This window comes from Emydura macquarii, unplaced genomic scaffold (genome assembly GCF_026122565.2).
Source record: "Emydura macquarii macquarii isolate MOO-44397 ecotype Brisbane River unplaced genomic scaffold, CSIRO-AGI_Emac_v2 contig_1644, whole genome shotgun sequence".
In the NCBI taxonomy this organism is placed as follows: Eukaryota; Metazoa; Chordata; order Testudines; family Chelidae; genus Emydura; species Emydura macquarii.
The window spans coordinates 24,218,775-24,245,650 of record NW_027131781.1 but is presented as its reverse complement, the minus strand read 5'-3'; the positions used below and the strand labels follow the sequence as shown (position 1 = coordinate 24,245,650).

Here is a 26,876-nt window from a genome sequence, read left to right as displayed (position 1 = left end):
ACAGCTACACAAGCGCTATTTACAGCGGCACAGCTCTACTGATACAGCTGTTCTGCTGTAAGTATTAAGTGTAGACCCGCCCTTACTAGACTCACATTTATGTAGAGTGAACTTAGCTAGAGTTCCATGTCAGAATTTTCAGCCTCATCAACCACTTGGGGGTTGTCTTCCTTTATTCTAAACTTTTATCTCCAAAGACCCAATCACTCCTCTCTCCCAGAGGACTGACTGAGTTAAAAGTTGACAGTGCCCCTTTCCAACTAATCCATAGGACTAATTCAATCACAGCAGCCTTTTAGGATATGTAAAGTTGTCTTAAAGCAGTCATGCGCCACAAGTGCCTTTGAACCTAACTGAGACAGATCCTTCCATCCATGGAGCAGGCGACACCTACAGTCATTGAGTCTACCTCTGGTTTCTTGTGGTAGCCTTATTTGCCTGATTACAAATTTAATGTCAATCTCTTCCATTATTCACAAAAAGGCCAATAAAAGTTGTTTACCTTCCACTCTATGTAATTGCTTTCTGGGACATAAAGAGTTTATCCTTTCCTACACACAAAGAAAGAATTATAGGGATTTAAAATTATTTCAAGAGAAGATGTCAGGCAAGAGTCCTCTCATCTCTGAAGTTCATTGGCTTTTCCCCAATTTAAGATGTTGCTGACTAATCAGCTATATCCCAGGCATAGTTTGCATAATTTTCTGCAAATATAAACAGTCAGGATGTTGTCATAAGTAGCATAGAACTCATTTATCCCATCATTAACTCCGTGCTAGTCAAGTTGTCTACATATAGGGCTTGTCTAGCCTAGGATAAAAGATTTATTTTTGAAAAGTTTGTTAGAACATTTTAACTAACACCTTTTAAAACTCTAGTGTAGACAGGTCAAGTTGTATTTTAAACATGTTAACTGGTAGAGGTGACCCAGAGTTCACCCACTGTCCAGTGAGTTGCTTTGTTAGAGTATCTGCCTAATCTTTAACATATCCAAAGACAAGAAATTCAGCAATACAACATAAAAGTGAAAGGGAAAAAACCCAGTACAATCTGTATTCCCATAATAAAATGTCTGGTCTCAAAGCAGTATAATTAAATCACAGTAATACTGCATAACAATTTTTGGGGGGGAGAGATTAATGGTTCTTCTAATACTGTAATAATAAACTAAACATTTAATATTTTAGTTTTTAAAAAACAGTGATAAGTTATAAAAACAATATTTTAATCTAGACATAACATATGCCTTAAAACATAGCTACTTTTTATAGCTATAATTTGGGAATGGTGCATATTTCTGCACCATTTAAATTCAGTAAAAAAGTTTAGTCTTTTAGTCTGTCTATCTATTTGTGCAAATTCCCTTTTCCTGGATGATACACAAACAATACAAATCAATGAGAAGGTTAATAATCATACCTTATATTTGGTCATGGTGCTAAAATGATTGTTCCTGAAGAACACACAAAGTTCTCCTTCCTGAACTGCTGAAGTCAGCTCACATAACCCATGGTATGTCAACTGAGTGGCTGTGTTGTTCAGAAATTGTTCAGCTACAAATCCTATAAAAGCAATGCAGACTGTTGACTGTGTGTCCATCATACATATCTAAATGCATACATATGTACGTAAAAAAAATTAGATGCGTCAAAAATTCACACTGCTAGCTAGAGAAATGAACTCTCAAGGCTTTTATTAGGTTAGATTTCACTAGAAGAAAATAAATAAACTTTCCTTCTCAATTTACAGCTGTGACACTGCGACATTATCTAGGGTACAATCTGGACTGTTGAACAGCTGTGTCCAGTCTAGGGTGTCTTTTACACTGCTTTGCTGTGAGAGCAACCACACCTGGTCTGCTCTCTCTCAGCCTCCAGTATGTAAATTACTCCAAGCTATACTGCATGAGTGCTGTGGCCAGCCACTCTTGAATTACACTGCAGAGCAACCACCAGCAAATTCCAAGTCCCAGACTTTCCCCCAGAAATATGCATCTTGTGTTGCCCAGCCCTTTCCTGGGCAACACAAGCTCATATAAAATCTGTCATTTTATTAATAGAAAATGATATGCACAAGTCCTGTTATCCCGAATACTTCAATCCAAGCACAATGGTTTAGATTAAAAAAAAAAAAGTGTATTAACTACAGCAAGAAAGATTTTAAGTGATTACAAATAATGAGGCATAAAAGTCAGCATTACAAAGAAATGAAAGGTAAGAACACAACTAATACCTAACTTAACAAGCTAAGTTTATTTAAAGCAAAAGGTTTCTCTCATCACATCTTGTAGCAGTATTACTGGTTAATTTCCTTTCAGACAGGATTCCCCCCCTCAATCCAAAACTGTTCCTTTGTTCCTCAGGTGTTGTAGTTGCCATGGGTAGAGAGAAAGGGAGGAATGTTTTGGGGCATCTGTTCCCCTTTCTTATAGTTCTCTTTCTTTGAAAATCATCTCCAGCTGAGGTTCACGAGACAGAAAATCTGTGGGGATGGGAATCTCCAGCTGTTTCTTTGCCAAAAGATTTCTCACTTACACCCTCACTGGACCCAGCAATGCGCATGGTAGTTGAGGTGCTCGCAGAAAATAGCCTTCTCAATTCTGACCTCAACAAAGTTTCTCTGAGGCCCCCCTCATAAATTGCTCCAAAAAGTGCAATTTGAACCTCCCATCTCTTGGTTTCTGGGCATAGGAGAAGTAGTATCAAATAGAGCACACATAAGGGATACGGTCTTCTGCAGGGCAGAAAAGAGACATCTGCTATGCCCATCTATCAGGGGCATTGTGCCATCACACAAGGGGCAAGGTTTAAAACTGGAGGGAATAGAATCTGCTATTTATGTCCCTTATGTGGCTTCACCACACTGTACAGGGGTTGTACTGCACGGGAAGGGGATCCTCCCTTTGGTCTCTTCTGTTTTTTTGGGGGGGGGACAACATCCAAAAAGGAGAGAATGGGAAACAATTTCTTCACAAAATAGGTGTTAAGATAAGGACAAAATGCCAAAGCAGGTTAGACGCAGTGAGAATACTGTCTCGCTGCCACAGGCAGTAAGAGGGAACTGAAGGAAGGTCAGGGCCACACTGCCCTTTATGCTGTCACATGGCAACATGAGAAGGGGGATAGTGACTGGTGTGGAGCTGGACGGAATACCTATCAAACTACTACCCAGTGGTCTGATTAACTGAAGTCCATACATGCTGAAAGAAGTTTAGTTGATTTACAAGAGGAGGGATGCAAGGATCTAGATCCTGAAAAGTGGTATTGCAACTTTTGATCGACCCATCAAAATGGCTGTTTAAGTGCTGATGCAGGCTGAGATCAGGTGGTCTCTTTCTGATATTACTGTCTCTTTGGGGGAGAAGAGAGATGGCCTCTGATGCTCTCTGGTAATAGAAAGCACCCACTACAGGTCACTGTTTTGATTAAGTATGTGGTCTACCTGGTTTTCTTTTAGGCACAGATATCTCTATACCAAGAGATTGCAGCGTAACTCAAGAGTCCTTCAGAGTGCAAAGGAAATCATTAGTCTTCAAACTAAAAAGATCAGAGCCCTCAAAAGGCAGATCTTCTGACGTGAACTTCACATGGAAACATGGAACTCTGAAGCCAGGATGCCCTTCTGATGGCCATAGATCTAAAAGCAGTAACAGCTGCATCAAGTGCCACTTCAACAGACGTTCTAGCAACTAGTTGCCACTCTGAAATTAAGGCTGAAAACTCTCTATTCTCAGGATCCAGTTTTTCAATAAAAGCAGAAAAAGTGTCATATTTCATAAAATTGTAACAGGCCAGTAGAGCTTGGAAATTAAATTCTGAATTAAAGGCTCACTGAAAAACAGTTTTTGTGGCCAAATAAATCCAGATGCTTTGGTTTACATTCCTTTGGTGTCATTCTGTGTTGATCTGATTCTTCATGAGCTGCAGCCACTACTAAGAATCCTAATATTGAGCTAAGGAGTCAGTTGGTATAGAAAAATTCTGCTCCTGCAGATAGGACATGATATTTTTGACCACTTTTTTTTATGTGATGGCAGAACATCCTATTCATTTTTGACAGTGCCTAGGAATGCCTCATTAATTGGGTGTGCTACATTGCCTGGCATGGTCAAATGAAGTATGTCAACAAATATATGTAAGGATTATTGAACCTCCCCAAGGAGAACCTGCAAAGACTTAGCCACCCTTCTGATGAAATCCTAAAAAAATGTAAAGTCATCTGGGTGAGATGGAGTGCAGGGCTCCACAGCCTTATCCATGGATGAAGATGATATGATTCTGGTCTCCAACTTGCGGAAGCTCTTCTTCAGAGCTATACACTGAAATGTAAGTACAATATTCATATTCCAATTGTTTATTTTATAATTATATGGTAAAAATGAGAAAGTAAGCAATTTTTCAGTAATAGCGTACTGTGACACCATTGTAATTTTATGTCTGATTTTGTAAGCAAGTAGTTTTTAAGTGAAGTGAAACTTGGGGGTACACAAACCAAATCAGATTCCTGAAAGGGATACAGTAGTCTGGAGAGGTTGAGAGCCACTGGCCTAGATGACTTCCTAAATTGCTATGTCTTATTTAAGTAGAATGCCAATGCTCTTCTAACATCTAGGATACATAAACAAGATTCTTGTAGAGAACTACGTGGTTTCAGGAAAAAACACGGAAGATGAATAACTTGATTTAAGGTGGAACTCCAGTAAGGTTTTACTTATTTAGGTAAGAATTTAGGGTGTAGACATAAAGAAAACTTGTCCTTAAAGTACCCAGGAGGAGTGGGGATTCTGGTTCATCCATTTTCGAGAGGTCCTTAGTATATTGAATTCCTGTGGTACTGAGTAGGGGGAGCAGTGCCCATGTGGTAGCTGAGGCCATAGTTGCCAAAGTCGATGGTGGACACGTCAAAGGAGACACTGATGATGTCGGGTGCCATTGCTTGGTTGGTGCTGAGTGTGCCGCATGCATGGGTACCGACAGTACTGAAATCCTATCAGAACTATGTCTGTCCTTTGTGCTCTGGGATTTTACGGCCCCATTAGTACTGAAGGTGGAGTCCTTCAACTTAAAAAATCAAGTTGAGAGGTCAAGGCTTTGGAGACGTAGATCTCATCAAGTACCTATACGTTTTCGGAGCTGGCTCCTTAAGGTGAGAGTCCATGCTCCTCTCTTTGGAAAACTTCCCTGAAACCTTCAGAGTCTTCCCTTTCTCAGAGGAAGCCTGAGGGGCACTGGATCTGTCTAGAGACAGATGTATGGGGTGGCTTCCTGACCTGACTCAGAAGCTGGCTGAAGGGAGCATTCCATTATTAGCAGCCCAAGTTTAATCTCCCTGTTTTTCCTTGCCCTGGACTTGAGGACCAGGCAGAAGATGCACTTCTAGGGGACATGGCAACAGACACAGGCAAAAGATGCAGCATTACTGTATCTTACAGGTATAGCCTCTCAGCAGGACAGGCAACATTTAAAACCTGGAGAGCCAGGCATACCCTGCCAGGAAAAAAAATAAGTCTCCCTGAGGGGAAAGAGAGGAGTAAAACAATCTTCTTGCTACTTAGCTTATTATCTATAACTATATTAACAACTAGCAATTGACTATAAAAACTATCTTAACTACTATAGAGTTACTAGAAAAGCCATGCTCAAGGTAGACAAGCTAGGGCTCAATCTCAGGCTGAGGCAGTTGAGAAGAAACTGAGGGTGGTTCACCTGTGCACCCTTATATAGCTTCAGTATCTGTCATGAGGCATAGGGCACATGCATTGGCTAAACAGACACTGCAAACTGAAAATCTTTAATCAGTTTGAGAGGCACATGTGCACCTGCAGTGGAGCACACATAGAGACACTACTCAAAGGATATGCTAACAAGCAACTAACACTACAATTAACTAACTAATATATAGAAGAAGCAAGGAAAATATTACACTTCATGGTTCTGGCCATAAACTAATTTCTAGCTATTAGTTAGAGATCAGGATGAGCCCTATTGAATCCGCCTGCTGAGAGGTTCTTACAACTTCCTCTGAAACACTTGATGTTGGCCATTTTTAGAGACAGAATCTTGGACGAGACCTTGAGTCTGATCCAGTACAGCAATTGTTCTTCCTCTTAATCTTCTACTGGAGAGGATATACAATTACACTGGATGGATATCCTCTCTAAACTCTTATGTAAGTGTTGCATACAATGTCTTCCTGGGTCCTTTCAAGCAGTGGTAGATAAAGTATATGAAGAAACTTAAACTAAAGAGATCTGAAAGTGTAAAGAGGCACAGAGGGCAAGGTGTAATCTAAATATAAAATGGAGTTTTTTGATTTTTTCAAAGAGTTTAACTTCTATAAATGGGAACTATTCATCAAGAAGTCACTTGAAAATGGCGTCTTGCACAATATGAATCCTGCTTCATTCAATTCATACTTTAGAAGACTGAATTAGGCAGGCCTTCACAGGACAAGTTCACATTCATCACATTCCTAAATTGCCAAGTAGCCATGTACAAGGCAACCTTCTTCCCTTCAGAATAGAGCTTTTTGGTTGTTAAATGTAATCTGCAATGAAAAAAACTGGATGTGCACCCATTTTTGTCTTCTTGATGCATGAAGGCTGCCTGAAAAAGTGTGGTTTGTTTTTTTTAAAAATATACACACTTCAGTGGTAATTCAGGTCGGTCTGTTGTTTATCCTGGAAGAGGCTATGGATTATTGATTGCTGGAGAACTAGTAATATTATGACATTACAGATACCAAGGAAAAGAAATGTGAGAGGGGAAGTTGTTTTTATTCACACAGTTAAAATTATTGTTCACTTTGTTAACATCTATTTAGACCAAATGCGTGCCTAACAAAAGAAACGCTATCTCAATAGTTCCAACATCTAACTTTCCCAAGATACCAGTTCACATCTCCAAGTCCTGTAATGAAGGCCTCAAGCAAAACAAGGAAGACAAGACTTGGCATTTCTGATATTACTAAGGTAAGAACTAAACAAAAAACCACACACACACAAACAAAAACTTTTCAGGACTTCTTTATACTTTATGAAGATGAACAAAAAAGTACACACCCAGTTTTTCATGCCTCACCCTTCAGATCATCTTTAAAAATGTACTTTTCAAATTTTTAAATTTGGCCAATCAAAAATAATTTTACCAACGCTGTCAGAGGCATTTCACTACAAGAATCAATTACCTACCTATTTTCAACTTTCTATTTCCAATAGTTTTGGCTATAAAGTTGCTCAATACAGATTGTAAAAAAGGGAGAAATGACGTGTTCCCTTATGAGCCTAGTGAAAATTCAATCCTATTAGTGCCTTCATAAAGGATTATTCCATGTAACATTCTTGCACTTATTACAGTTTAGGCTTCCTATTAGCAAACAAATACTTGAGGTTTGCAAACCACTTAATTTTAAGTTTTACATACTCACAGAATTTTCCAAAAAAAATAATCTTTTTGGATGTTTTTCTATACCTGGTCCCTGTCCAAAGATGAACTTTTCTGGAATCTTCAAGCAAATTCTTCATTCATATTTTGGATAAGAACGAAAAAAGATTGTTATGTTTATTTCCCAAATATCTAGCTCCAGAACAGCTGAGCTTTGAAGACTTGCCAATTCTGTATAGCTGACAATGCCTTTGTTAGATAGACCAGCATCTATCAAGGCTGTATATATCAGCACTGTAAATCTTACTTGTATTCCACTATTACCTTTATACCAACAATTCTTGTAAATAATTTTGTAATACTTTTAACATCATGGTACAGGACTATTATAAAGCACCACAATCTGTTATTTGGCAGCCACATCTAAATATGGATAAAATCAGTTTAAAATTTCATATAACACTGTAGAAAACCCTAAAATAGTTTTAATATGGAAAATTACCACTTTCCTAACAATATTTCCAATATATCCACAAACATGTCATATTTATTCTAAATTTTGAGTTAAGCTTTAATGTAGTGGTTCCAGATGGTGCCTGCCTATGTAGGGAAGATGATAACTAGCTGCAAGGATTCCAGGTGGAGGTGGACAGCACTAGCGTATTTCCTCTCACAGTGTCCTGGGAGCTAAAAGGTAGCCCCTTTATTGTACTTTGCTAATAAGAATTGTATGCTTGTTAAAACAAACTGGCTTATACAGTCAACCAGTTTAGAGCAAAAGCACTTATTAGTTTGCAAATTTAAAGTTTTTAAGTGAGTCAAAGCCATTATTTGGGCCCTTATTTTGGCATTGCTGAGCACATTGCCTAATTCAGTTTTGAATATGATATTTAGGCTCCTAAATCAATTAGGTGTTGCAACACTGAGGGAAGCAATGCCTAAAATATCTTTAAAACTCTGAGGTTAAGTGTTTAACTAGCTGACCTACAAGATATTTTTTCCAAATGCTGCTATTTATTATTGTCATTACAGTAGTACCTAGAGGCCCCAGCTGAGATTGGGGTACTGTTGTGCTAAACAATATACAAATACACAGTAGAGACAAAGAATTTATAATCTGAAAAGAGAAGACAAAGAGTTGGAGGAGAAATAGAGTTCATAGAGAGATGAAATTGACTTGCCCTAGACCACACAACAGCTCAGCCACAGAGCCAGGAATAAAACCTGTGTCTCAAGTCCCATTCCAGTGCCCTATCCTCTGTAACACACTGCCTCAAGTATAAAACCTAATGGAACTGAAGAGGCTAGGAAGTTTGCAAAAGTCACAAAGCCTTGTGGAAATAAACACTCAGAAGGCTTGTGCTACAATCCTTCTGACACTGACAGACAACATTTTCACAATGGCTTCTGTGGCATATTTAGAAATAGTATGATATTAACAAATGATTTTAAAATTAAAAATTAGTCTACAAATGAAATTTTGATTGGATCTACATCTATTTAAACTTCAAAGTATTAAAGTAAGGCTATTTATAAATAGAAGGATCAGAATAAAATTTGGCACTAGTCCTTACCAGAGTAATTTTTAGCTCTTCATACTCTCAAACTACTTACATATACTTGCAGGTGTATAGAAAACTGAAAATGTGGTGATACTGAAAACTGAATATGTGGTGTTTTCAGCACACAACTGATTTAAACCTTGCTGTAACTGAAAAGTTGAATGGAAAATTCTAAGCTCCTTTTGTTTTCTGTACAACATTATCACTGATGAACCCCAGTCCTGAATAGGCTCTCTGCCTACCACAGCGCAAGAAACATAATGAACCACTAATAATGCCTCCAAAAATTCAGCTCTACCTCATCCAACTATAGTCTAAGGATCAAACTTTACAACAAAAATGGATTTTAATATACTGTACTTTTAAAAAAATACATGCCCATTCACACACGTGCGTTGATTCAGCAAGTTTTATTGACACTATTTTTCATATCCCTTCACCAATAAAGGAAGGGTCCCTTATTACTGAGTCCAAATGCACAAACCACAGAAAGAGAGAATAGCTGACATGTTACACCTCAACAATAATGTACAATGTCTTTTCATTATTTTTCCAATCAAAACCTTGAGACCTACCATGAGTAGAAATGCTGTTTACCTTTCTAATAGGGATTTTCCCCTTTTCCAAATGGTATATAATTCCCATTTCTAGCCATGGTATGTTGAGACATAGCAGACCTGAAATTTGTCACTGAACCATGATTGAATATTGCCCATGAGACCTCAAACTAGTGAAATTTTGTGAGAAAAGAAAGATTTCTCCAGCTTTAATTTTAAAAATAGCAGAGCTCAGAGGTTGCAAAGCTTTGTAAATTCCACCACCAATGGCCCATCCCAGAGGAGACGGTTTAATGGGCAAAGATACAGGTGAGGAGATTTAATGTGATTAATGCAGTTTATTACATGGATGGCAACCATCATGTGACAGACTACTTACACATAGACCAATATATAAAATGTATAATTAAAAAGTTAAATAAATTTTAAATTTTATATATGGATTCTACACTTCATTAATTCCAGTAATGAAAGGAAAAAATTACAATGGCAGCATTCACCTACCTTCACTAACCAGCTCACTGTTGTCCGACTGTTTACAACAGATGATCTTCTCCACCAACTGATTGTAACTACAATTACCAACTGCCTTCACAATGTCAGCAATCTGGAAAAACAAATAATTCCTTTGTTTTTATGAAGAACAGGAAATCCATTGTTTGTTCCTGTGTGCCTACTAGACTTGTTCATAACATAAGCTAAAATATATTAAAAATGAATTCTCCACAAGAGACTTTCTGGCTATACCACACTAACGTCAACACATAACCCTACTTCAAAAAGCCTTAACTCAAGGATATTGCACACATTTTGTGGAGAGTGCCAAACTCAATTTTAATTATCATCTATAAGGTAGGGTTTAAGTTTAATACTGCACACTGCCCTCAATACATTATAGAATATTCAGTGATGTCAGTGGGAGATCTGCATAAAGATCGGGGGTAGAATCAGTCCTTAGGCAATACCTCAACTTTCAGTTATTTATTATTTTTTCAGTTACGTATTATTGGCACAGCTTCACTTCATGGGAAATAGGCTGCTATTTCTGACTATTTTTTCTCTTCCTTCCTTATTCCCTTTTTTCTGTATCATGCCTTCAGACTTCCCGGAGCCACTGTTGCAGGCAGTATGCAGACTCAGGCAGATGGCAGTACATTAGCTGTACTGGTACACATCTGAAAGATTCTCTGCACCTATGAGGGTTACAAACTTTTTTTTTCATGAAAATTTAGATTCTGCCAAATCAATGTGTCATGTGGGCCACATAAATCAATCAAAACATGCCCACTTAAACCGCATTTCTTTGCTGCTTGTTAGAACACATTCTAATGTGCTGCAAATCACTTATATGTTTGTTCCAGAGGATCCCAAAGTTAAAAAAGAAAAAAAAAAGATGACTGCATCTGGTAGAATTCCTCTTTTTTTAATACTCAAACATTTAACTTGTACAAAAAATAGTGCATTCCAATTTTTGAAAGGCTATTACAAAATTTTCACAATTAAAAAAAATGCCTGCCACTTATCTCTGGGCACTCATATAAATCTTGATCTATAAAAATCAGTTAACTAATGCCGACTAAATTGAAAATGTAGGTGTTAACTGTTACATAAATATTTCCCATCCTCATTCCTTTAGAGAAATACCTGAGGGAACAGTTAGCTTTTTACATTACTTCTTTAATGGAAGAAAATTCTGGCTCTGTTGGGTCAGCATGGGAAATTATTTCCAGAATTAAGGTTCTCCATTAAGACATCCCTCCCCACCAAATCCCAAAATTGTCAAATCTAGAAACTATTAACATGGGCTTATTAATTAATATGATTAATTATTAATTAATATTAACGTCAGCTGATTTAAGTCATATTGGAAGATCATCGAGGCAGATGCTCAAGTAGCTAGGACAAAACCTGGTAAATACCAACTTAGATTTTAAGTTTTTCAGACCAGGGATAATTTCTTCATGTGTTTCTAAATCACTTAGAACAATGGAGTTTCTGTCATAGCTGGTGACCCCAGAGACTATCCTAATAATAAATAACTATTAATATAAATAAAAAAGGCTTGATTTACACCTGGAAGCAAATAAGAAACCAGAAAAGTTTTAGGAACACCAATATGTGCTTCTCCTATGGCCAAAACTACAACTATTGTTTCTCCTATTCTCCAAGGTTATCTCCCATAGAGTTCACAAAGGTCTGGACAATAGATGTATGGTGTACTTCAGAGAGATATGGGTTGCCGTCTATTGTGCTAAATAAAATGTGATGAAAGCACTTTCTGGACATGAAAATCATCAGGTGCAAAAAAACAAACAAACAAAAAAAAACCCTAGATGACCCCAGTCACAAATCATGAGAAATGCATCAATCATAGAGACAGGCTACTTTAGCCATATAACAGATGTTTCGCCCTAGCCAAATGGTATCACTTTCCTTTCTTAATAGGATGATGCACATCATAAACAAAATTATACCAATTATACTACTTATTCTTAAGATAAAGATTTCATTTTCTCAAATTGGCTTTAATGCTCTCAGTTCTTGAAACAGAAGCTGCTAAAAGCAGGTAGGAATTGGAGGAATGAGGGTAGTCACATCACATTCACTAACTTATTAATGTCCAAACTCTTATGTGACCCATCAAGGTAAGCAATTAATACCACCACTAGAAAAGGCAAAATAAAACTCAATTTTTCCTTAGAATAGCAGTACTATTTTGCACTGATCCAGGACTTAAAAAAGAAAGTTCCAGATTTTAGACAAATTAACAATCAATCCTTGCAAAGTTATAGTCCCTTATAATGAACAGTATGATTCAAACCACTCTTCAAGGTGAAATTTTAATCTTTCTGGGTGCAGACTCAAAGAAAACATGATCAGCTAACTCTGACTTCTGTCTACACAACAAAAGAGACTATAAACCTTAAGTTAAAATGACTTAAAAATCTGAAAATTTTGACATGCCATATGCATCTTTGAAGCTCTTCACATTCCCCCAATAAAATGTAAAATAGTTCAGACAGAAAATAGATTACTCATCATCTAAGCTACTTTGCTTACCTGAGGGTCCACTAACCATCCATGGTACAAGGGAATATCAAGAAGGTCGAACACTATGCATTCAGGTGTGTATTCAAATACTCGTACACCAGTGAACTTCACATTCACATCCAGACCTGTCTGTAGCTTATGTAGGATAGCCATTGCATCACTCATATTCTGACAACAGAAAGAAAAATATAGATGAACCAAATGGACAGCACTAGAGAACTTTCTACACTTGGTAGTTACTCTTGTAAGTTAATCATTTATCCAGTTCAGCATTTTATATAAAACTTGCAATTGGGCACATTAGCTAAACAGTGGATTTAATACATTTTCTCATCATTAGTTACAAAAGTATCACAATTTAAGATGTGTGTTCAAATACAAGAAAAAGTAAATTCAATTACCATTTTATGTAACAAGGCCTTATCTGGAACAAATCATCTACATGTACTAAACAGCAATTAAAGTTAATTGTGCTTGAAGTGGTATAACCTAGGTCCCAGCCCCACATGCAAGGCACTATACAAGCATTATAACAAAGACAATCCCTGGTCTGAAGACTTAAAATAAACCTTTTATTTATTTTTAAAGACGACCAGTTTTCCCAGCTTCCAGCTCTGACTTCAATTTGTTGATATGAAGGAAGGGAAGGGAGCAACGCTCAGAACAAATCTGGAGCAGTATTTGAGGCAAAAGATTTGTTATACTACCTACATCAATAATAGGTGCAGACTCTGGTTCCATGTTACACAGACAAAGGAGCTGTATTATGGGTCTAGAATGGATGAGTAGGATTTGCAGAGACATGTTGCCAAGAGGGAGATAAAAATTATTAAACAGTGTTATTAGCTGCTAATGTGATGGTGACGTCCCCATTCTACCAGAGCAGCTCTGCAGAAGTGGAACCCTGCCATTTGCAGTTCCCTCATTCAGCTCTGTTTGACTTCATGCTGCATGTCACTCCTCCCTTCAAAGTTCAAAAAAAGATGCTTTGCATAATTCCTCTTTTCTTTCGTCCCACCTCCAACAGCACCACGCCAGACACTTGGGAGAAAAGGTGGTTACAGGAATGTCATCTTTTCCCATGGACAAAGTTCCAGCCTTCTGTAGGCATCCTGAAGATGTGTTCAGGGCAAATATATTACCCATAAAGTGAGAAAATCTGTTTCAACTTACAGGCTATTACATTATCCAGCCATTACTTTCTGCTATAACCAAGACAAGTACTTCTGTTGAGTAGTTGCAAAAAAGACAAACACACTGGTTACATCTTGGAAAGTTACATCTTTCCTTTCCGTTATGTCTGACGAGATGATCAAAGTGGGCACAGTTCACAATCAACTCCCACCATAAACAGGAGGTACATGCATACATACAATGTATAAAACAGAAGTTTCTATAGACAGTGCATGAGGTCTCATTTCTCCAGTTCTACTAAACTGTATTATTACCCTTCCTTTCATTATATAGCCAAACAAGTATATTATTCTGAAATCAAACAGGGTGGATTGTGCCTTTCTTAAGCTCACTACTTAGATGCTACCATTTTTACTAAACTTATTGTTGTGAGAATGGAAGAGATGTTACCAAAGTAGGTAAACAGAGACCAGAATGGTTTGTCCAAGGTTGTTAGCTTATATAAAAATACCATAGGGGATGACCCACTTGGCTTATTCATGAAAGATCCCTAATATGTTACTAGATGAAAAAAAGGCTTTTGACAGGATTGATTAAAGTTTCTTTAGGTAACGTTAAGGTACTTAGGATGAAATGGGGGTGAGAAAATTACAGGATAGATCAACAATTATACAGTGCCCCCACAGCCAAAGTAAGGATGAACAGGTAAAATTCTGACATCTTTTCAGAGAGGAATGAATTTGGAGAAACCTCTGGCTTCAAAGTAAACTATTCCACATCCAAGGCAATGGACCTAGGGCTTAGTCTATCTGTTCAAACAACATTACAATAATAAGTAGGTAAAGCAAGTATAAGGTATCCTATTTAAGATGTACAAATTATGTAATAAGGGGGCAACAGCTTCCAAAAGACCTTAGCAGTAGACATAAATTAACTCATTAATTAGAAGAGCTGGTCATAAATTTTCCGACAAAAGGTAGTTTAGTTTGAAAAATGACAAATCACTGAAGACAAATTTTTGCTGAATCTATTATAGATTTGACAAAACTTTAGTCGAAACAGTTAGGTTTCCAGTATTCCAGGAATCACAGCTCCATAGCAAGGAGCTTGCCAGCCCTCAGAGCCTGGCTACCAGGGTTGCAAGGCTCCCCACTCTGCAGCAGGGACCAAGTCAGCCCAGCTAGAACTGGGGCACTTGAGGCTAGCTAAGCTCCTCATTCTGCAGTGAGGACCAAGTCAGCCCTGGGAGCCTTGCTAGAGCTGTACTTCCAGGCTCCCAGCTCAGCCAGGCTCTCTGCCACGGAGCCTAGAAGCCTTGAAAGCCTTAGTTCCAGCCAGGGCTTTGGAGCAGTCCTGCCATGCCTAGGCTTCCATGCTCCTTGCCTGGAGCCAAGAGCCTGAATGTCCTGGCAAACCTAGGGTTCTAGCTGGAGCTCAGCTCCCAGCTCCACAGCAGGGAGCCTGGAAGCTATGAGACCCCCCAGCTCAAGCCAAGGCCCTCAGGGTTTCCAGGCTCTCTTCCACAGAGCAGGGATCAGATTACAGAGTCTGTGTCTGAGGCAGACCCGCCATGTGGATACTTCCAATTGCAAGACTCAGATGGCTCACTCCAGAGTGTTTCCACTCAGGAGTCCAGCAGGTCAGGGAGACAGCTGACCCAGCAATCTGGAAGCCCTGGGGTCCCCGTCCCCAGGACAGTATGCATTGCAGGGCTGCCACAGACCCTTGGAGCATTTCCAAAATGCTATGTGTCTGGCAACTGTCAGCTTTTGGGAGCACAAAGGAATTTTTCCCTCAAAGTAAGATTGGAAAGGTATCTGGTGAGTTTTTTGCCATCCTTGCAGTATCCTGCAGATCCAGTTTTATATTAATAAGGAGAAAGGACAGGAATTTAAAAGTTGTAAGTTTATAAGTGGAGTAATTTCATCACAGGTTGTGTTCAGTATTGGCATGAAGTTCAAACTGGCCAGCTCCCATGAGCAACGTGTAAAAGACCCAGAAGGTAACTGGTGAAACCTGTTACACTGAAGGAATATGGGAAGTCCTTAAAAATCTTTGTAGATTGAGATACCTTTCCTGTGTATATTTACTCACCCTCATGGAGAGAAGGCAAGAGGATTCAGAGGCTACAAACTAGAGGTTAGAGTGAAAGGAGCCCAGCCTGAACACTAGTTACTTGGCATGAAAGCACCACAGTTGTTCCAAATAAACACATAAGTTGGGTGGAGTGGCGGTATTTAGCGTCTGTCATTAAAGTGAACAGTTACTAAAGTGCAATCCTTCCACTTGAAAATTAATTCCTGTCTCTGTTTCTCTTTTGCATGCATACAATGGAGCAGAATCAAGACATTATCCAAATTAAGGTTGCCTGTATCTCGTAACTTTAAAGTGCTTGATTCTACAATCTTAAACAAAATGTTTCATCGTCACATGGTTTCTCTCACACATACGGTTTCCATTTATTTTTTTAAAGGCAAGTTGAAATTCTGTTATATACAACTGTAGCTGTGAAATGTTAGACAACTTAAATATTCAGGTGGCAAACACTACCTCTATAAAGTATTCCACTATGAAAATGTTTGAGATCTCCTGGATTTAATTTATAACAGGCGTAGATGGAATTTTGGATCCCCAACTTTTAGGGAATCTTCCCTGAAAGACATGGTTAAGCAATTGGGGAAGGACTTATTGGGATGAGCTACTAGATTGCTGTAGGAAGACAACATGTGGGTGTAAAATATTGTACTGGGTTTCCCCTCATTCACTGACTGCATTGCAGGTGGGTGTGATTTGATAGAGGTTACTGAGATATAGAAATTAAAATAATATTCTCTTGGGAGGTGGGGGTGGCACTGTCTGCTCCCAGCTGTAGGACAGATAATCACTGTTATGGAGGGGCCTCGGCTGTATTAAAGTTTGTTGAATTTTTTTACATGATCTTGTCTCGTTCCTTCATTACTTATGATGTTACAATATTTTGTACTTACTAAAGTCTATGGGAGTTGCAGTTGGTCAAAGATGCATATGGCATGTCAAAATTTTCAGATTACCATTGCGATTAAATCTATGCTAATTACTGAATGTATTCTATAGGTCCATTGAAATACGGAATATGCACTGGAAACTCAGTATATTTGAATAAAGGTAAACAAAATAGAAAAACCTATCTAATGTTTCAGCAAACTGTCTGAACAGTAAAGTTTTCTATTATTGTTAAAAGCCAGTATTAGAAGTGGGATAGAAGCTCTTGTCCACAAGTTATGGAAGGCTCTTACAATGCCAAATATTTCTGAACAAAATAAGCAAATCCACTATTAGGCTAAGTAACATCAATTATCACTTAAATCTTCCTTTGCATTCAATATTTATGCTTTGTTCAGGAAGGTATTTATTACTACTCCTCAACTTTTAGACTGCTTTGCTGAGCAAAATGGGACCATTTTTCTTTTGAAGTCTTCACAGTTTCTATCAGGCTAATATAGTTGATGGACATTACAGAGCACTTTTGTCACTGGGAATTCAATACGCTAAAACACTAACTATAATTGTACAGGGAATGAACTATGAACACATATAGATGGGGCTTGAAAATTTCACTCATTGGAGGCAAGTAGGAAGTTTTCCCTGCTACTTGGGGGCATATGTTATCAGTTTCTTCAAAAATTAATTCTCAGAATCAGGCCTTTGGATTTTTCTAATATACTAAACTTAGCCATAAAATGATGTTACTGTGTCTTAAATATAATGATATTGTTCTTTACAGCTTTTGTCTTCAATGCTACCATTGATACAGTTTCTTCAAAAATTAAGCTTTTGATTAAAAAAATATATTTTCTATCCTTCATGGTTCCAACATAAACATTCCAAAATGCAAACCAACTCAGCATTGTCTTTCCAAATCTGCAGTCAGTTCCAGTACCTTTGCATAGCATTACCAACCACCAGCAGAGTATTAAGACTGATTCGTTTCACTGCTGCTATTTAGAACTCTAAGGGAAGCAATGAAACTCCAGAATCATGTCAAATTTACGCTGTTGCTGCAACGAAAGCGAGAAGGCATAGCAGCAGAAGCAGACACTTTACAGAGACAGACTCAAAAAGTGGAAGCTAGAGATAGATAAAAGTAGGACACTTCTTCACATACGTCCCCAGCAGCCAAGAGGCTCTGGTGAAAAGTCAAACAACGGAGACCTCCCCCACCCCTACACCCACAGCCCAGAGTAGTCAGGAAGCTAAGGAGAGGAGTAGAGTAACAAAAGCTCCTCTCCTTTGCAGCAGCCAGAAGGCTCTGGGGTGGGTAGGAAAGACATAGGCATTGCCTTACGAGACCATTCATCGGTCAATCTAATCTTGTATCCTATCTCCAACAGTGGCCAATACCAGTTGCTTCAGAAGAACATGCAAGAAATGCTATAGTAAACAGTTATGGAATAAGCACAGGGAAAGTTTCTTTCACTGTAATTCTAGATGTTCTCATTACCAATATAACATGAATGTCAACCTTTTTTCTTAACTCTGCAAAGCATTTGGTCTCATTGGTATCTTGTGGCAATGAGTTCCACAGGCTAATTGTGTGCTTTATGAAAAACTGTTTCCTTATTAGTTTGAAATGTGTTGCTAACGTTCATTAAAGGTTCACTTTTCCTTATATTAGGAGGAAAGATTAATAGAAGTAGACATCCTATCTTCTCTGTTCATTATTTTGTATATCATGTTCTTTTTACTGGACCGTAACACCACAGAGCCCCTCATCTTTTATACCTCCCATTGACTAGTAGATGTATCTTGTAATTTTATCAAGACCTGTAATAGGAAATATCTCTGTATGATCTCGATGATTTTTCTTGATTGCTTAAGGCAATATGAGTGATGAAAATAGTGTTCTAAGAATTTAAAGACTCAATTCCTGGAGAAGCAGCAATCAAATACCAACAACTGTAGTAACACAAAGGCTCCTCACTTCTACAAGGCAATTTGTTAGGGAGTACCTCAAAGCACACTATGGAATTTTGAGTGCATTGTAGCAAGGTCTGCATGGCAGGTTAGTGCACCTCTTCTTAAAAAGTCAGTGAAGCCCTGAAAAGTCAGGAGGAATAATTAGTTTCTTTAGTTTTAGATTTCTTAATTTATTTTCCAAAACATTTTTAATCTAAAGGATTTCTTTTCATTATCTGAAGTGAAATGTGTTTGTGAACGATGCTGCATTGAACAGCACTAGAAACTGAAATCCTGACTGATCTACAAATCAGGCATATCACATAGATTAGTAGTGCAATTTTTAGAGCACTGCCATGCATTTTTTTCCTGACAAACATGCCAATAACAAGAATAAAGACCCTAAATGTCAAACTATGCCTTAACTTATGCAAACCTTTGTCTCCAAATTGTCACCTCAGTGTAGTGCTCAGCTTATTAGTGAGGATAATATATGAACCAAGGAACATCCACCTTGAGTTTCAGATACCAGGTTGAAATTGTGAACTTGTGTTCCTAAACATCTGCCTTCCTTAAGTGACTCAAGACACTTTTTAAAGAAAAGTTGCTTACATCAGTCACTGACATAGGCGCTCATATACAATTTTATGATGTCACTTTGCCATTTTAGTATTTAAAAAGGAGCGATAAAACCTATTTTCAATTGTAAACAGGTACAACGTTAGGTATACATTTATAACAAGTAACCTATAAGATTACAATAAACAAAAAATTCAAGAAAAATATTTCTTTCCACTCCTCCCCCATTTCATTTATTTTGTAGTCAGTTTCATTGTTTTGTTGATGGTACACATCTTTCCTCAGCTCCTAGAAGAGGATGTTTTCCAGTATCACAAGCATCAAATCCCAAAGTGAAAATGAAGAGACATCAGTTAGAAACGTGTACCGAAATAATGGTGAGGAGTGGGGCTGAGCATAGCAAGTGGTGTTGCTATCAGTCACTTCTTAAACATCAACAGGAAGCAGAAAAAGTTGTACATTTTAAAAAGGACTTTTTAAAAATTTCAGAATGTTTTATTGGTGGTATATCAAAGGATAGAGTTTCAAAAACTTCATGCAGAGCATGTCATTTTGATTTGGTTATGTATTGTGATTTTTGGCTTAGTAATAAAATTACTATTTGCACACACCCCAATTGCCTCTACAGAGTGGTTTATTTTATTTCTATATATATATATATATATATATATATATATAATATAGATATATAGATATATATAAATATAAATGTTTATAGTGACTCATCCCAAATGGCTCCCAAAGCTCTTTTCAAACATACATGTAGGATAACCCACCTCTGAGATGAAATGCAGCAATCACTCTATACCTGCAGCATTCCACAACAGGTTTGTTATTGAAAACACATATGTGGGAGACACACCTTTATCTCTGTTTTATTTAAAAATGGAAAAAGTATGTTATTTTACTAGATCAACTACTATACTCTCGACTGAAGTTAAAAAAAATAGCTATAAAACATTTCATAGAATTCTTAAAACTTTTTGCAGTACTTCTGTGATCTGGTTATAGCAGGATCTATAGATAAATGTGAAGAGATTAAGTTTTCTATTCCTATCTATATAGCGTAGGCTAATCTGAAAAGTATGGTTTTCAGTTATCACAGATTTCAGAATAAGTACCTACTACTAGCACTCCAGGGACATCTGAACTGAAAATATGAACTACTTTAAAATAAGTACAATGGAGTCTGTCATTATACTTGCTGCAGACAAAGGAACTCATTTTGCCATGGCTGATATAACAGCATGCAGAGACATTTTATTTTCTTCCCTAGCAGAGAAGAAAAGACTTAGAAGTCAGATTGAACACTAAGCCCAAGGCCAATTTGTTACTATAAACAATAAAAAACTGTTCTCTTTTAAAGAAAGTGATTCATATAGTAGTAACCAATCTTCTCTACTTTAGGGGAGGTACTGTAAAACTAAGTTTGATACTGAATAAAGAACAAAGGCACTATTTTCTATACACTGGTGGATTTTGCAAATTCTCAACAAAAGTAATTTAGTGAAAAATAAAACAATGCTTTAGTTCATTACTGAAAAACAAACAATTGCTTTTGAGAAACTCTATTTCTTACCTGCTCGTAATTTAGACGTTGAATTTCAGAAATCTCTTTCGGTTTTGCATCAAGAATATAGTCTCCTTTAAAAAAAAAATGTTTTCAAGTTATAGCTTATTTCACAGCTCAAAGCTTTAGAGTACAACTATATGTCTGAAGCTCTTTGACAGAATGATGGCATCTTTAAGTAACCATCTTTAAGTAACTTACCATTGGAACTAGCTTACCAAGGATCATAGTGGATTCTCCATTACTTAAAATTTTAAGTCAAGATTGGGTGTTTTTCTAAAAGATATGATCTAGAAATTATTTGGGGGAAAGTTCTATGACCTGTGTTACACAGCAGGTCAGACTAGATGATCCCAATGATCCCATCTGACCACAGGATCTATGAATTTAAGTTTACTAATAAACTGATGAGAGCCCACTTGCTCAAAACTTTAATCATAACTGAGAAAGTTAATACACAATCTTAGAAGTGAAACCCAAATGATAGGTAAAAATTTCAGCTGGGCATGTACCTACTGAAATAACACTTCTTAATCTAAGACAGGGGTGGGGAACCTTTTTGTTGCCAAGGGCCTGATGGTGTCCCTGGCGGCGGGCGGGGATTCGGCGGCAGGGGGGTGATTCGGCGGCGGCACAGTTACGTCTGGGGCGGTGCCCGCCGCCGAAATGCCGCCGCCATTTCCGCCTTTTCGGCGGCACGGTTTTGCAGTGTCCGCAGGGTTCCGTGGGGCAGTAACCACCTCCGGACTCCACCCCTGATCTAAGAAGTCAGAAAAATAACCCATGTTTGACTATTCAAAAGCGTACTCCCCTCTTCATTTCAATTATGAGAAGGGCCAATTGTTCGTTGTTCCCTAGAGTGACCAGATGCCCAGGTTTACAGTAACAATCCTGATTCTCGGAGCTTTACCTTATATAGGAACCTATTACCCTCCAGCCCCATCCTGATTTTTCACACTTGCTATCTGGTCACCCTATTGTGCACCAGTGTATTAATGGCAAACTAGTAAGACACTGATACCATGCATGGAAAACTCCTTAATGCCATAGAAAGGAATATTAACTGATTACATATCTAACCACGGTGAGAGCTATTACGTATTTCAAAACCTTTTTTATTTACTAGAATAGATGCCTAACAGACACCACTTGCATATGAAGTCTAGAATTGTGCAACAGAACTGTCTTTTTAATAAACAATACCAACTCTTGCTTAGCAACCTGAAGTACTGTATTCCAGTTTAATTCTTGATTGTAGCAGCATCTCATCAGTAGAGTCATCTTCAGAAAATATTTAAGTTAAGGGATCCCCTAAAAGTTGTAATTTAATTTCTATTTCTCATTTCACCTCTTCTTCCACTGTTCATAACAAGGTCTCTACCAAATATGGTACTAAATATGTGTAAATGTTATCTCTTTTGCAGTATTATTTTACCCCAAAATATGCAATCCATTTTTGATTACTTCTTCCATGAAGATCTTTAAGATTTCCCCTCTACCAGAGATGTGTGGATTTTTATATGCACATACACGTACAATTTGTAAGTGACCCTACTATTTCTCCCCTTGAAATTACCTCCTCCAACTCACCCTTTACCTAATGGTCATCAATAAGGATAGGATTTTTCTGGGGGCTGCGGGGACCTAAGCTCTCAGCCACTACAGCGGCAAGGGTCATGGAGCTGGGGAAGGGGAATGGGCAGAAGAGGGGCAGCAGTAATTTGTTTGCTGACTTTTTTTTTTTGGTAGTACAATATTTGCAGTGTTCTTTCAGAAAGTTTTGATTGTTTTTAGAATTAATTTTCATTAGGTCCAAGATTTTCTGTTTTCTGTACAGTTTTCAATGTGTCCTGATGAGGGTTAAATATTATTTAATTAATTAAGCTGATGCCTTTATCCAAGGCAACTGGATTATTAAAATACAGTACGATACATATACAAAGTTACACCAACACAAACTTGCAATCCTTATATCACATACAAAAATCCACTATTTGTATCATATTATTAACATACAGGCTTGAGAAATCTGGTTATACTGTCTGAAAATCTTTTAATTGTTGATTAATTTCCCAATTTTTTATATTTAACTGATATATTCAATTTTTTCTTTTTATATATTACACCTTGTTTATGTACAAAATATAAATGCTTTTTCCCCCGGTGACCTGTGCAGAAGTGAACGTTACAACTCTGCTTGCACAGCAAAATATTCCTCTTGTGAGTGCAGACCACCTGAGGTCCCTGTTTAAAGATCTCTTCCCTGACAGCCAGACTGCCCATTCAGACCAAATCTTGGACTAGATGGGACACTGTCCTCTATCATCCAAGTGTAGCTGGCAAATCCTGAGCCATGTTCCAAGTTTTAGCCACCAAAAGAAGTTATAATAACAGCAAAGAGGGCCACATGGCAATATAACAAAACACATGAATAAAATGTGAAATCAAATTAGATATTAAATAAAATGTGGAATCTGAATCCTTTTTCAATGGTTTGTTAGCTTCCGATTAATTAAATTCAATTTAATTACTTTATTTTTACATTCATTTAATGTATTGTTTGGTTGTGTTTTATTTTAATTATTTAATTTTAATTAATTTATTTTGCATTTATTTATTTTGGAATCTGATTTTCGTTTGCTGCATATGTAATATGAACAATAATATACAAACCAAATAATATTTGTACTGTAAAGTGTTTTTCAAATGGATGATCATTATGACAAGGTGATATGCAAAATAAACATATTGTTGCATTCTTTTCTTTTGTTATGTCTATATGAAAACGGGTTTTTTTGTTTGGTTTTTTTTTAAAATATTTCTTTTGTTCTGTTCACTGACTGTGTGTATAAACCAGGGGTTATTAACTCTGGTCCTAAGGGAACTCCAACCATCCAGGTGTTTGTTCCAACCAGCAAATAATTGTTTTTATTAAAATCCACTGGTTTTCATTACATATAGAATTCTCATGTCCTAGACTTTAGTATTAATTAAGACATTTAAGTGTTTCATATGCAATATTAAGCAGTGTACATTTTAAAACAAACTATTAAGTGCTGGTTGGATTAAAAACCTGGACTGCTGGGTGTCGCCAAGGTCCCAAGATGAGAGTCCCTCCTTGTCTTAGGCTATGGCTACACTGACGGCGGCAAAGTTGTCGCCGTCAGATCGACTTCTCTGGATCGACTGAGCAGTCAGTGAAGACCCGCTCAGTCGATCCAGAAATTGACGTATTAAGAACACCTTCTCAAGTGGTGTAGCGCTGCGTTGACGTGAACATGGTTCCCGTCGGCGCAGTGCAGTGAAGACGGCGTGCAGAGGAGAAGCAGAGAAGTCAACAGGAGTTATGCAAGTTTTTTGCGTAGCTTGCGTAACTCTGGTCGACTGCCACCAAATCTTGGAGGTAAGTGTAGACAAGCCTTTAAGCAATGACCTAACACACCTCCTAGAAAGTCTCATTCTTTGGCTTTGAATCTTACTCTCTGTGGCTGTAAAGCTCACTCTTAAGGACAGACAGCCCTTGGCATTTCTGTTAGCTGTTTGTTTATCAAAGAGAACAGAGAAACCTAAAATATTTGCCTACACTTTGATTTTTAAGATGTGATGAAATATAGAGCAATGTTCTCAGAACACAGATGATCATAACCTTAGACAAACATATTCTTAAACAAAATTAGTTAATGAGAGATCTTGACTCAACCCCAAGATTGCTGGCATGAATTACAGATTCTATGAAATAATAAATCTGTAGAAGCTTTGATAGAATATAGCAGTATCTACATTACACGTCAGATTAAAAAGTGTTTAGACAAAATATGGGTTGTTTTGAAAAATTAGTATTAGATTTAGTTTCAAATAGTTGTACAATCTGACAAATGCTGCCAGATCTAATAAAGTTTAATAAGCTATTTAATTTGTGTATAATATGCTAATTAAAGTGTATAAAATTGACAATATTGGCAGCTGCCACTTAATGAGGAGTACTGCAAGGAGCCAACTCCTTTCCCCATGAGCAGCATGCTCTTCTCTCTCTAGGGAGTAGGAGATATGTAGGAACCATCCTGACCAAAGGCTCTTGCCCCATCCCATTACTCTTCATATACACACACAGAGAAGCTAGCTACCAGCCTTTCAGAATACTCCCGGTGTTGCTTCATTTTGCCTTGCAGCATTCTTTCTCCCCCAGTCCCTGAGACTTAATTATTCCCTTATCAGATATTAACACACCACTTCCTAATAGGCCCTTTGAGAAGAATGAAAAAGTGGGAATTTCCTTACAACAGGCAGCTTCTTACCATAATCTGAGAAAACCTGGCAGATATTTAGCAAGAGATCCAAAAGTGACTGTGTTCTTATGAAACACTTTATTAGGGGGACCTTCTGTCATGAGGGCCTGAATCTCACGTGCCCTTCGAGCTGATGTGATACTTACTAAAAAAGCAGTTTTTGCAGGTAGGTTGTAAAGGAAACAGCTTACTGAGCACTCAGATGGGAGACCCATCAACTCTGCTATTACTTAGGCTTGGCAGAACTGAATTTTTATTTTTTCCATTAATTATTTTGACAGATAATATTGATGTTTATTTTTAAATGTTATTTCTCCAATTTTTAATATTTGAATTTTCATGTTTGCAGGAAATTATGGGGGGAGTGGTCAGACAATTAATGACAGATGTTGAGATCATTGAGATTCAAAAAGTTAAAGCTTTATAACAGTTAAAATGCCACCTGTCAGCATCACGTCAAAATATACATTGTAAATATTCTTAAATTAAACTCTAAGTCCTCAAGCAGCATTTTTCCTACTTTGCCTGTCTGTTTTGATTATTATGGAAATAATTTTTAATCGGTTTGTGCCTTCCAAGCCTATCAATATAAGGTCCTAAGGGTGAGGGGTCTCACAAATCAGGGCAAAAACATGAATGAGGCCTTTAAGGAATCATCCTGCTGTAGGTTGGGGGAAAACAAAAATAGTATGGCCCTGGATAGGAGTGTGCTATGCAGCTACTGCTGCTAGAAGGAGTCTTACAGAGCTGACTGAGATTATTTCAATGTTAGCAAATAGTCCAATATTGCTGAAATTGGTGACATCAGGGGAGAAAGCTGGTGCTGAGATCCCGAAATGAAAAACCTCTGCCATGCAGCTTTATAATTAAATTTGGTTGAAGGCTTCCTGCTTTACAGCAGGATGTTCTGAACCTCATAGGAACAGCTTCTTTCTGTAGACATCATCCAGCATGCATCCTGGCTGTCAGAAGTAACGGTTGGGTCCAAGTGTATGATCTAACCGTTGTTCTCAGAGACTATTCATCCAAGTCCAGTAAGGTGACCGGCAGCTGTGCTGAAAAGTTCATCAGATCTGAATACTAGAACTGCCCGGCCCATGCTGGAGTTCTCATCATCAGTCCTGCATCTTGCCTCAGTTTCCTCAGTACTTAGGCATCATGGGCATTGGTGGAAAGGTATGCATTAGTCTCAGTAACCAGGGAATGAAAAAGACATCTGTCACAGGGGATGGACTCAAACACCCTCTGAAACTGAATGTTGGACTTTTGTTGTTCTGGTCTATGGCAAACAGGTCTATTTCTGGAAATCTCCACTTGTGAAAGATGTTATGTAGGACTCAGTCTCTTACAGATCACCACAGTAGTCTTAGAAAAGCCCATCAAATGTTCTATGCAAATAAGAAGACCAGGAAGGTGAAGGGCAACCAGGGTGGTTTGGTTCAGAATGCACAAATTCCATAGCCAAATGGCTACTTGATAGACCAAGGAATCACCTTGCTCCCCCCTTGCCTGTTGACATAATGCATAGTTAAGGTGTTGTCTGTCAGAAAATGTACTGTGGATCCAGGAAGGCTTTTTCATGTCAGCTGGATTTTCTAAACTCTACACATTTATGTAGAGAAAAACTTTCTGAGAGGACCACAGAGTCTGAATCTGAGATGTCTGTCAGAGTGTTGGCAGGCAGCCGTGTATAGAAGGGTACTCTGTTGCACGCCTGAAAAGGGTCTTTCAACCAGTTTTATGAGGAAAGGGCTTCCTGTGGAACTATGACTATCATGTCCATGCAGTGCCTTCTGGATAGATACAGGGATTTCAACTTC

General features: G+C 37.8%; 1 protein-coding gene across 4 annotated transcripts in view; it reads right to left on the bottom strand.

The window, feature by feature from the left end:
- MINDY2 (MINDY lysine 48 deubiquitinase 2) overlaps positions 1 to 26,876 on the bottom strand; it is a 70,502-nt gene that overhangs the window by 25,756 nt on the left and 17,870 nt on the right. For all 4 annotated transcript variants that reach the window (XR_010921332.1, XM_067555946.1, XM_067555947.1 and 1 more), the window contains exons 3-6: positions 20,780 to 20,844; positions 12,562 to 12,720; positions 10,006 to 10,108; positions 1,420 to 1,562 (exon numbers count right to left, since the gene is read on the bottom strand). Coding sequence is in view for 3 of the 4 variants with exons in the window: in XM_067555946.1 (XP_067412047.1) it covers positions 1,420 to 1,562; positions 10,006 to 10,108; positions 12,562 to 12,720; positions 20,780 to 20,844 (470 nt within the window). In the remaining variant the exon portion in view is untranslated. The remainder of the gene's footprint in view (positions 1 to 1,419; positions 1,563 to 10,005; positions 10,109 to 12,561; positions 12,721 to 20,779; positions 20,845 to 26,876) is intronic.